The sequence below is a fragment of the Trichechus manatus genome, unplaced genomic scaffold (genome assembly GCF_000243295.1).
Source record: "Trichechus manatus latirostris isolate Lorelei unplaced genomic scaffold, TriManLat1.0 scaffold00090, whole genome shotgun sequence".
Classification (NCBI taxonomy): domain Eukaryota; kingdom Metazoa; phylum Chordata; class Mammalia; order Sirenia; family Trichechidae; genus Trichechus; species Trichechus manatus.
The window spans coordinates 8,622,375-8,634,781 of record NW_004444026.1 but is presented as its reverse complement, the minus strand read 5'-3'; the positions used below and the strand labels follow the sequence as shown (position 1 = coordinate 8,634,781).

The following is a 12,407-nucleotide window of genomic DNA, read 5'->3' as shown; positions in this document are numbered from 1 at the left end:
GGGCAGTCGGGAGAGGAGCGAGCAAGCACTGCTGCCTGTGACCCAGGCGTCCGGCTGCTGCTCCTGTGCCTGGGGAGCTTATCCACACAGAGGTCTCCTTCCCTCCCTTCCCTTCCCTCCCAGGTCTTCCTCTGCAGAGCCCAGTGGAGCCAGGTGAGTACCCTTCCTCCCCAGAGCATCCTGCTGTCTATCTGGAGAGGAAATCGAGTGGCCAGGGTCTTGGAGCTGGGGCAGCAGGGTGCTGCCAGTGCCTAGGGTGCCCTTCTGGAATGCCAGGCCTGATGACCTTGTCCCCTTCCCCCCAGGCCCTTGGCAAAGGGGTTAACAGCTGGATCAAGTCTCTGGGGCACCACAGTTAGTCACCCCGTGACCATGCTGCTGCAGCCAGCAATGCCAACAGGGACAGCAGGTTAGGGAAAAGCTTTCCCTCTGGCATTCAAGTGGCTTTTCTGGATGGGTATGGGTAAGGGGTATCAGTGCGTACAACGCGTGTGCATGTTTGCAAGGAGTCTGAGGTTTGCATGCAGAGACAGGTCTGCCTGCGTGCAGTTTGCTCATGTGTGTGATTTGACTGGTGTGTGGCATGTCTAGGAACATATGTTTCTGGTACACGTGAGGAACATATGTGTGGGGGAGGAGTTATCTGAGTAGCCTGTGGGTATATGTGCGTGGGGGCACTGTGAGGCAGTATATTTATGGGATGGACATATCACTTGTCGTGTGTGGGAGTGTATGCAACCAGAGGGTTTCTATGTGGGGAGGCACAACCCCAGAACAGAAGGGGCTGGGTACGTGGAAAGAGTGGGCAGGAGCCATTGTCTGTGGGCAGACCTGTGTAGGTGCACAAACCTGTTGGCATGTGATGGGCTCAGGTTGGCAGCCTGTGACCAGAGGCAAACACATTTTCAAAGTCTATGTCTTTGAGCCTGGAGAAGACTTGAGAGAGAATACAAGAATATGGGCAGGGGTTGAAGTGTGTCCGAATGGACATGTGTGTGCACAAACAGGCATATCGGTTGGGTGCCTTCTTGTGAAGGTGGCATGCGTGCATGTTGGTGCCTACTGCTTTCTCTTTTACCCCACTATGGCTTGTGCAAAAGTGTGTGTGCAAGTGTGCGTGCGTGCGCCTGTGGACATGAATGCATGTGGGTCCGTATGGTTGTGGCAGCTTGTGGGAGGAAAGCGGTAGGGTACTGTGAGAAGGTGGAAGGTGGAGGAAGATATCTGAGTGTGTAGATGAGTGTGTGGGAGTGAAGGTGCAGGAGGAGGTGTGTGTAGCCTGTGTGTGGCGTGACGTGGGTGGGCATACTTGTGTGCATGTGTGTATGTGTGGAGGACATATGTGCATGACTGCCTATGAGTGGGTGTATAAATGCTTGTCTCTGGGTGGATTCACATGGGAGTGTAGGTATTTTTAGGGTGTTGCCTCAACTTGTCCCTCACACCCCGCCCGTCCCCAATCATCTGGGCGTAGAGAACCTGGGGTTCACGCCCACCCTTGGTCCATTGAAACCCTGGCTTTACTGTTCTCCTAGTATCACTCACTGCCACTCTCCCTTCTGAAATGCCAGGCCTGATGATCTTGTCCCTTTCCCCTCCTCTAGGGTTGGGGAGTAATCTCAGCTCTCCTAGAACTGTGAGAGGAAGGGACGTGCAGACATCCAGGTCCTGGAGACCCCAACCACCAAACACAGCTGTCCCTGTCTCTGAGAGGGCTCTGAGGAGAGTAGGTACTGAACCAGGAATGGGTGCCCACTCATGGGGCAGGCATACCCTGCAACCTACGGGGGTGGGTGGGGGCTGCTCAGGCACTCTCTGTGGTGGAAGCGTGTCTGTGTTCATGTGCGTGGGTGCATGTGTATGTGTGTATGTGCAGGCGGGCACGTTTCTCCCTGGGAAGCTTCTCACTGGGAGCCCAGGGAGATGGTAACTCCCTACTGCTCCTCACCTGTCCCCATGGATTAAAACTGGTTTATTACTGTGAGATTGTTTCCAGACACCCAATCCAGTTCTGTTTTATTTTGGGTTGGACCTGGGTAGCAGCCTCATGCTTATTTACTTTAGGATTTCTTGTATGCAAAGCCACTGGCATTTGGCTGAACTTCATAAAAGGTAAGCACGAGCTTTAGGGTGGAAAGCTAGATGAAACAAGGACTCAGGTTATACTCTGGGGCAGGTAAGAGCCATCACCCACATTCCTCACCCTGTGCCCACCACCCAGGCGGCCCACAGATTAATTTAGAGGTGCCAGGCTCTGGAGCAGACTTAACTGACAGGAAGTGTGGGCAGGAAATTCTGGAAGCTATAAATAAAACTACCTGCTTTCGCAGGCACAAGGTACCCTCACCCCTAGTTCCTGACCAAGGAGAGGAGAGGAAGAGGGAAGAGCAGAGAAGGGAAGATGACACTCCAGAAAACTGAGGTGTGCCAGGAGCTGGGCTTGAGCAAGGAACCGGGGAAAGCATGTGACCCACTGAGTACTAAGCAAATGCCCTGGGAGAAAGTCCAACTCACGTTTGTGTTCCTGTGCCAGAGAAGCCTCTGCCCCATGCCCCAGAGCTCAGGCAAGCCAGCCAAAGTCAAGGCCAGAATCAGCTCTTCTAGTTAAAACACCAGTGATGGTGATGGTGTGGTCCTTTTATACCTGAACAGCAGCAAGAGTAACATGAGAACTGAAGGAGTGAGAGAGGGAGGTGAGAGAAAACGTAATTGCTCGAAAGGGAGGAGGAAGGAGGAAAAATAAATAGTGGAAACACCATGTGGGCCTATGTTTGCACACACACCACACGTGTGACACACACACACACACACACCACACGAGGGGACACAACCTTAGCTTAATGATAAAGAGCTTGGGCTCCAGCATTAGACAGACCTGAGTTCAAATCATTTACTAGCTGCGTTACCTTGGTTATGTTAGTATTACCCAACCTCAGTTACCTCATCTGGAAAATGGGGATAATATCTACCTATTGTGAGGTTGCATGAGGTAGCGTTTGTGAAATTATTAGCACAACTGATGTTAATGTGAAAACGAATTACTTAAAAGTCAAGCAAGCGTGGATCAGCTGAAAGACAGCAACTGATAGTCATAAAACTTATGAGTGGAATAAGAGCTTGAAGCAGGCTGTGGCACATGCTACCCCCCTCCTCCCATGAGCATATTCACATGTACCTACATGGCCCTATGCTGTGGTGACTCTTAGAGCTTCCTGTCTGTGGAGTTTGAAGCCCCAGAGAAGAGAGAGACCCGTGCCCAAGAGCCCAGGCACCCTTGGCTTCTTGGCTGCCTCGCTCCTCGCACCTCAGCTCCTCAGCAGGTGTTTTCCTGTCTCTCCTACTCGCCTTACCCATTCTCTCCACCCCCGCCCTTTTTCCACCCCATCCCTTTCTCTTTTCACGCCTGCTGGCTGAAGGCCCCCTCCCTCCTCGGCTCCATCTGCTGCAAATCTGTCCCGCCCTGCGTTTACAGCATTCCCACTGCCTCTGCCACCTGTCAGGTGCCGTCTGCTCTGTAGACCCCTCTAAGGAGAGCCAAGAGCCCCTGAGGGGGACACCCCATTCCATCTCTGGTCCCTCGTCTCCAATCTTCCCTGTGCAATCTTTTCCATCAGATTATAGGTGCAAACGCGGGGTTCTCAAGGTTCTACCTCGAAAGGAATGTTGGGATCAAGACATTCCAGAAAACTACATGGTGGGATGGAGGTGCTGATCCCTCCCCTCCCCCTCAGTCCCCACAGGAGCCAAACCAGAGGGGAACATGGAGCTGCTGTCCACCCCCCACAGCATTGAAATCAACAACATCACTTGTGACTCCTTCCGCATCTCCTGGGCTATGGAGAACAGTGACCTGGAGAGGGTCACCCATTACTTCATTGACCTCAACAAGAAGGAGAATAAGAACTCCAACAAGTTCAAGCATCGGGTAAGTAGCCAGGGTGCCCAGAGGTGCCCCTTCCCAACACCTGTTCTGAAGCAGGCAGGATAATGGAACGCCTGGAGGGAATACTTTGGAGCCAGATAGACCTGGTTAAGATCCAGACTTTTTACTGTGTAACCTTGAGAAAGTTATTTAGCCTCTCTGAGCCCGAGTTTCTTCACTGGTGAAAAGGGAAAAATGCCAGCCCTCACAAGGTTGTTGAGAGGATTCAATGAGATAACGTGTGTGTGGTGTTTGGCACAGTGCCTAGCACATAGTGAGCACTATTATCACATTATTACTGGGTTTTCAGACACAGACAGAGAACTGTGCTGGGGTGGGGCCAGGGACTCCGCATCACACACAGGGATGGCGTCTCAAGTTCTGACGAAGCTCCAGGCTCAGGGAACAGCCTTGCTGGTAACTGGGAGGGTAGCATGAGCAGTGGGAAGGGGGTGGTACTCAATGGCTCCCCCTCGGGCACCCTGTGAGTCTCTCTGGCCCCCACTCTCTGGCCTATTATGTTCTTGGTTTAGAGAGGAAATGTTTGAGAGTTCGCTGCTGGTGCTTTAACTTATGAGTCTTTTCCCTGGGTTAAAACCTCTGTGGGGGCGAGTAGGAGGAAGCCTCCCATCTTCTCAAGCTGGCAGAGAGGAAGGGGGAAGAGTGAGGTGGGAAGAAGCTGGTTCCCACGACGACAGCTTCAGTGTGGGTTACTCACCCTCTCTTTCTGGAACTGGTTCTCCTGATCTGGGTGTCTTTTGGCAGGCCAGTTGCCACGGTGATGTGAATGTTCAGCACCACCCCCTTAAGCCTCCCCCCCAAAGAATAAGGCATATTTTCCTTTCTTCCCTGGCTTTTCAGCATTTGCCGTTGCCGTGGAGACAGCACTGCAGTGTGCAGAGCTCTCTAAGTCTCCCTCAAAAGTGAAGGTCTTGCTGCCCTCAACTTTCTGGGCCTCCTCCCTAGTAGCCTTTTACCTCAGTTCCCAAGAGAATGGGGCATCAGGGGCTTTTAAGAAGGGGCACAGGCTAGGGAGTATCTGTATCCTTCTGGGAGTATCCCAATGGCCACTGTTTGCTTATCCAAGAAAATGGTGGCCAGAGCATGGAGCCATCAAATCTCTGGAACTCTGGCCTTCTCAGGGTGAATGGGAACCATGTGGGGAGTGAGAAATTTGGAGGAAGGCCAACATTGGGCATGACCCCCCAGTTTGACTTTTGGCTGCCTATACCCTATTTCTCAGGATGTCCCCACTAAGCTCGTGGCCAAGGCTGTGCCACTACCCATGACAGTGAGAGGCCACTGGTTCCTGAGCCCCCGCACGGAATACAGCGTGGCTGTACAGACAGCCGTGAAGCAGAGCGACGGGGAGTACCTGGTGTCTGGCTGGAGTGAGACAGTTGAGTTCTGCACTGGAGGTAAGGCCCAGCTCTCAGATCACTGTCCTGCTGCTAGGGCCCGTCTAGCTTGTTTATGGTCAAGAGGGGGCTTCATTGTCATCCAACAGACATTTATGAGCACCTGCTGTACAGCAGGCACTATGCTTAGGTTATAGGGGAACTAGACATGGATAAGACCCTCCTGTCCTCAAGAAGCCTGCAGTCTAGTGTAGGAGGCAGATGTGAACATTACTAATTCTGTTGGCAATAACACTTTCATAAAGAGATGGAGTTACTTTTCCGGCTTGGGGTACCCTGTATTGTTTGTCTTGAGCTCCTACTTCGTCGGGGAAAATGGCCTCTATTCAATGGCCCTGCAAACTCTCTTAGCAGAACTTAATTGGCAAATTCCAGCATGAACAAGCACTGGGCTTATCTGTCATTGATGACCCTGGATCTGTCCCACAATATTCCATTCTTTTGGTGTCCATGGTGAGAGCTGCTCCAGATCTCCCTCTGTCACGAGAAAGGGGCAGGGAATATTCTCAGCCCCAGGCCTCCAAGGCTGCTGGCTCCATCCTCTGCCAATGCCCATGCCCCGAGTCTCCTTGAACTACCAGTGTGTTTTGAGTGGCGCTTTTTCTTGGCTATGCTGCAAAACCCTACCCCCTGGAAGCACTCTCACTCCTTGCAGGGAAAGCCCTAAAACATGTAGTGAGAGTTGAATTCAAACTGGGGGAACTGGGGATGGCTGCAATCCAGTCTACACTCCTCTTGCCAAATGGGCCAGGGCTGCATCAGCAAGGAGGAAAGGGCACCTTTTCTAATTTGTACAAAGGTGCTGTGTAGGTTAGCAGCAGCTGTGCCTGGACCCCATGACCCCAGCCTCTGGCCCTGTCTCGAGGGTTTCAATTTTACTATCTTGTTTCCAGGCTTCCCTGCTTCTCCTGGGATGCTCTAGCAGACAGTCATTGCCCCAGGCTCTGGTCTGCCTAAACCTTCACCTCTGTAAGGCCTAGGCTTCGTTCCCTCTAGCCTCCTCATGAGCCCCCGCCTGTAATTACAACCAGCTTTCACATAGGTGGTGTGGGCAGCCTCCTACCTGTGGGATTTGAGGGGCTCTGCCCTCTCAAGTCCTTCTTTTGCCTGGTGGTCCCCTTTTTACATGAGGATGGCCTGGGATTAGCATCTGTGAGGCCCTGGAATGATTGTACAACTGGGCAGTCCCTGCCCTTTTCTGATCTGAAGAGCCCTGAGCTCTGGCAATGAGGGCACAAGGGTGACAAAGACAGATGGCATCCAACTGTCAAAGTTCCCAGGCGAGGCACCTGAGCCCAAGGTGCTGTGGTTGTTTGGTGTCTCCTGCTGCTCTGGAGTAGAGGGATTGACTGGCATTCACCGTGTGGGTTGGGCAAGTGGAGTGAAGAGGTTGTGATGCCCCAACTGACTGACATGGCTGCCCCCAACATGGACTCTTGCAGATTATGCCAAGGAGCACCTGGCTCAGCTTCAGGAGAAGGCTGAGCAGATCGCAGGCCGCATGCTTCGCTTCTCCGTCTTCTACCGCAACCATCACAAGGAGTACTTCCAGCACGCCAGGTACGGCCTGGTGCAGGCTCCCCAGCAGGGCCTGCTTGGCCTCTCATTCCTTCCTGAGGCCTTCCTTCTCTTGCCCTAGCTCACTCTGAGGCCACCCCCACCCTGTTGATTGCCAGGCCCTCCTCTGGAGTCCCCATGCCCTCATGTTACCAGACGGGCTCTGGAGGGTTGGCTACTTGGGATTGGGCACCAAGGAAGGTAGAGGGCTAGTGGGGTGGAGGCAGCCTGGCAGAGCACCGTGCTAACAGGCCAGTGTTAACAGGGTCCTAGGTTTGATCCTCGCTGGGATAGTTCCTTTTACTGGGTTCTACCACCATAGACCTTAGCCAGGTCAGCTGTCTCTCAAATTCAGAGTCCAAATGGGAGGTGGGTGAGGGGAGCACACTACGAGAAGATCCTGAGCATGAAGGGTGCTAGGGAATATACAGCTCAGGGGCTTTCAAACTATGTGCTGAAGAGCCTGGACACTCCAGGGAGGTCTCTCAGGGAACACCTTAGGGTGCTAGTGAGGGGGCTGGAGAGGCAATCAGAGGATGGGGCTTTGTGGGCCCAACCTATATAATCCAACAAGAGCAACTTCAATTTTATTTGCCTATTGCCTGCCTGTGTATAATTTCCTTTGGGAAGAAAAAAGAAGGGGTTCTGCAGTCCAAAAATGTTTGAAAATTGATCATCAGTCCAACCCTCTAGCATACAGATGAAGAAACTGAGACCCAGAGGGGAAGTGAGTTCGTCTGTCAAGCCAGCAAGTCTTTAGGGCAGCCAGGATCAGGCAACAGTGAGGCGGGATCAGGGATGGTCCACCCCTACCCATGCCTGCTGAGACCACTAAGTTCATGTCCTTTATCACCACATTCAAATGGGGCAGAGCCTGAGGCGGGCGGGGGCGGGGGGCAGGGGGAGGTTGGAGGAAAGAGGCTTAGTGTTTGTATTAAAGAAGAGAGGCAGTAAGGTAAGTGGTGAGGGCACTTGCTAACAGAGAGAAAGAGAGAGACAGAGCACCCGTACGTGCCAGGCACTTCACTAGGTTCTAGGATATAAGGATAAATAAAGCCATAGTCGCACTCTTGAGAACCTCAGAGTCTAGTCAGGGAGTCAGAAAGCTTTAACATAATAAATATGTGTGATCATTGAGTAACATTCACAGTATCCAGCACATAGTAGCAGGCAGCCAAATATTTGTTGAATGTAAATGTGAGATGTTCCACGAAGTTGTTAAAGAGGACGCCTGTGCTAGGCCTTGAAGGATGATTAGGAGTTTGCGAGGCCAGGTGGAGAAAGGTGGGAAGAGCAATCCACACAGAGGGAAGAGCACTGCAAAGGCACAGAGGCAGGAAAGAGCTGGGCATGGAGTTCATGGGTGGCATGAGGATGCTACCTGTGGGTGTGTGTGTGTGGGGGGGTGGAAGGTAGGAAGTGGCGCGAGGCCAGAAAGACCAGATCACGAGGGCTTTGTTTTTCATGCAGACAGTGACCCTGTCAAAGGATTTTAAGCTGGGGAGTGACAGGTTTACATCTCTCCTCTGTGAAGGAGTGGGCTGGATGAGCTGATCTCTGAGGGCCCTCCCTACTAGTGTTCTGGAATGCTATATTTGTGAATGGTGGAGGCGGTGGGGCTGGTGGGAGAGTTAGCAGCAGGGCTCCCTCCCTTCTCCACCATGCACTGCAGCCCCAGCTCAGCCTCACTGACCAGGGACATTTTCTCTTCCCTGCTGCATTTCTACCGGCGCAGGACCCACTGCGGGAACATGCTGCAGCCCTACCTGAAGGACAACAGTGGCAGCCACGGCTCTCCCACCAGCGGCATGCTGCACGGAGTCTTCTTCAGCTGCAACACGGAGTTCAACACGGGCCAGCCTCCCCAGGACTCCCCCTATGGCCGCTGGCGCTTCCAGATTCCAGCCCAGCGCCTTTTCAACCCGAGCACCAACCTCTACTTTGCAGACTTCTACTGTATGTATACGGCCTACCACTACGCCATCCTGGTGCTGGCGCCCAAGGGCTCCCTGGGGGACCGCTTCTGCCGCGACCGCCTGCCCCTCCTGGACATTGCCTGCAACAAGTTCCTGACCTGCAGCGTAGAGGATGGAGAGCTGGTCTTCCGCCATGCCCAGGACCTCATCCTGGAGATCATCTACACCGAGCCTGTCGACCTGTCCCTGGGCACCCTGGGCGAGATCAGCGGGCACCAGCTCATGAGCCTGTCCACTGCTGACGCCAAGAAAGACCCCAGCTGCAAGACCTGCAACATCAGTGTGGGCCGCTAGGGGCTCCTGGGGAGCTGGGGGACTAGGGAGAGGGGACGAGAAGGGTGGAGATGGGCTGGCGTAGGTTCAGGGAGTTGGTCTTCTCTCCCTCTGCCCGTTGCACCCTGCACTCTACCAGTCTACTTCCTTCCCCTACCCCTTGGCACTGGAGGCAGTAGAGGGTGGTGCTCTTGGTAAGCGTGGCCCACCTCGTGCCTGATTGGCTTGGGAAGGCTTCTTAGCCTCAGTAGGTCAGCGGATGGGTTGGATTTCTGGAGACTTCCCCTTTCCTCTGGTTTCCCTGTCCTGGTCTTCCTTGCCTCATCCCAGCCCTCCATCTCGGAGACCTGCCGGCATTCTGAGCTCTCCCAAGGAGGCCTCTCTGGGCCAAAGCCCGTGTGTAGCTTGCCTGCCTTCAGAGGAGATGCAGAGAGATGTGGGGCGTACTTTTCCTTAGCCCCACCCACCCCACTCAGGGCCAACCACAGAATGCCCCTCCCCTCTGAGCTGGGGTCTCCGGTGCCTCCCACGCCGGCCTGGGCTCCCTCCCCGTATAAATAGCCTCTGTGCCCCCGCTGTGCCCCCTGGCTGCTCCTTGCCCCATAGAACCTTCTTCCTGCATGGGGAGAGCTGTCCCTCCCTTTCCCCACCTGACCCCTCTGGACCCTCCTCCTGCTCTCTAGAAAGGGACCTTTTTTTCTCTTGCCTTTGAAGGCTCTGGGCTGTTGAGATTTTTCCTTTCTTCTTTCTGGAGATGATATACCTAGCATTTCTAATCCCTTGCCCAGAACTCTGGGGTCTGGAATGACAGCCATGGGTGTCGAGGAGGGGGAAAGAGACCCCTGAGGCCCAGAGGTACCAGGAGTGGGCTGCCTTATGCCCTGATGGGGCCTGGCGTGGAACCAGACAGCTGAGGGCTTCGCTGCAGAGCCCTGGCACCCACCCGGTTGTGCTGCTTTGCTCGCTCGCGCTCTGCCGCGGTGCCGTGACTGTATTGTGCCTGTGTGTGAACCGGACTGTGGATTCTCTGCTACTTCACCTCCTGCTCGTGCCCACTGACACTGTTAGCTCACGTGGTGGGCCTCTTGGATGAGAGGCCCTTCCCTGGGAGTTCTTGGTGAAGTCTTTCCTTGGCCTCCCGGCATTCTCATGATTTCCTACTTTTGTATGGGTCAGGAAGGTGGTGAGGGTGGACTCCCTGAGCCAAGCAAACCAGGTGGAGTGAAGGGAGAGGTGCAGACGGAGGCAGCTAGCTGTTTGAGGGATGATGGAGGTGATGTCAGACAGGAGGCAGCAGCCCCCCGGAGTGACTGGCTCGGAGGCGACAGAGACCATGCACAAGCAGCCAGACTTCTGTGATGAAGGACTGATGGGGCCAGCAGGCCAACAAGGGCATAACCTCAGAGAGGGGGACAGGACAGCTGGTAGCCTCTCCTGTAGCCAGTGGGGAGTGGTCAGCTGCCTATTTGGGATGGGTCAGAAGGCCTGGGGGCTCTGGGAGATGCATGGAGAAGGAGAGGACATGGGCCCCAGGCCCTTTCCCCCTCTGCTTACAGCATTGCTGTGGGGGTGGCCTGCCACCCTCCCCAGCCCTGTGTCTGCCCTGTGCTGGGGGCGCACCTGCCTGTGCTGTGCTTTCGATGTGCATCAATAAACCACCATGGCCTGAGGGCCCTGCCTCTTTTTGGGCCCTGGGAGGGGTGAGATGGGTAAGTTGCAAAATCCACAGAGGAGCTCAAATTGGGATGCCCCCCAGGACACTCTACCTGGAATCTTCTCCAAGGGTGCATTAAATCCCACTGTGGGAGGCAGGGCTAGAAGGCAGAGCCAGTGTCTCCAACTTGAAAGGGACTTTGAAGGTTATTTTGTCCCTTTCCAGATGGGAAAACTGAGGTCTCCCAGGTGGATGCCATAAGGAAGGCCCAACCAAGTTCCCCAAACCCCCCATTTGGAACCCTTCCCCTGCAGCAGTTTGCCATTGTTTCAGACCCAGATGCCACTGAATTTCCCTCCCCCCAGAACTCAAATGTCTCCTCTCCCAGCAGGGCTCCTCATTTGCAGCTCTGAGTCACCTCTGCATCTATTATTATGAGCTTATTAAAATGATTCTCTGCCTGAGTGGAGAAGCTCCAGAAAAATCAGAGGTACCTCGCTGACACTGGGTGCCTGACTCAGGGACAAGTTACCATGTACCATCTAGAACTTGGGCACACCCTCTTTGGGCTAGGAAGGAAAAGCTGAAGGGCAAACTACCATTTCTTGAGAACCTACTATGTGCCAGGCATTCTGCCGGGTGCTTCCACACATTATCTCATTTAATCTTCACAACGGCCCTACGCAGTAGTATTACTGTTTCACATGTGAAGAAACTGAGTCACAACAAAGTTAAACGACTTGCCACATGTCTTATAGCCAATAGACGACAGTGCCCAGGAATCATCCCATGTCATTGCCCTGTCTTCCCCAATGTATGCTGGGGACCACCTGGGGCAGGAAGGCATGCGAGGGCCTGTCTCAGACACAGTGGCTTGACAACTCCACCCTCCTGTCCTTGCCACCGACCCAAGGGATCCCCACAGCCCTACCCGTTCTCTGAGGCCATGCCTAGTTCCAGAGTAACACCAGGGGGGGCTGTGGAGTCACAAATGCCATGAAGGTTTATTTTAAAGGCATAGTGGGCAGTACACTTGGAGCCCAGAATGCCAAAGATGTTAAAGGCATAGTGGGCAGTACACTTGGAGCCCAGAATGCCAAAGATGTTAAAGGCATAGTGGGCAGTACACTTGGAGCCCAGAATGCCAAAGATGTTAAAGGCATAGTGGGCAGTACACTTGGAGCCCAGAATGCCAAAGATGGAAAGTGACCTCCATGGTCCATCATCCTGCTTCTGCACAGGATTTCCCCCCAGCTGAGAAGTTTTCAGAGTCTTCCAGAAGAGGAAGCTTCAGTCTCCCTTTTTTGAACCCTTCCTTGTGAATTTGTTAGGAGGCTCTCAGAGTCCTCTTAGTAGGGGACGAAAGCAGCGAATGGAGATGTGGGGCTCCATGCAGGTTTCCTCCCGAGAGCCTGCTTCTCTTTTTTCTCTCCAGGTGGCCAGCCCTGGGCTGCTTGAGGAGCCCTTCAGATGGGGCTGGGTCAAGGTACCCACCAGACTCTGCCCGGGAGTCCCTTATGGCTTGCATCCCTCTAATCTAACCCAGGGGAAGGAGAGAGGGCTGCATGTGCATGCAAACACACACACACACACACACACACACACAC

The 12,407-nt window shown here is 53.8% G+C and overlaps 1 protein-coding gene across 1 annotated transcript; it reads left to right on the top strand.

Moving 5' to 3' along the window:
* The first annotated feature begins 3,760 nt into the window (after window positions 1–3,760).
* PHYHIP (phytanoyl-CoA 2-hydroxylase interacting protein) lies at window positions 3,761–9,167 on the top strand. The gene is made up of 4 exons (XM_023736631.1): window positions 3,761–3,925; window positions 5,166–5,340; window positions 6,783–6,900; window positions 8,633–9,167. The coding sequence occupies exons 1-4, from the start codon at window positions 3,761–3,763 to the stop codon at window positions 9,165–9,167; spliced, it is 993 nt and encodes a 330-aa protein (XP_023592399.1).
* Window positions 9,168–12,407: the final 3,240 nt, after the last annotated feature.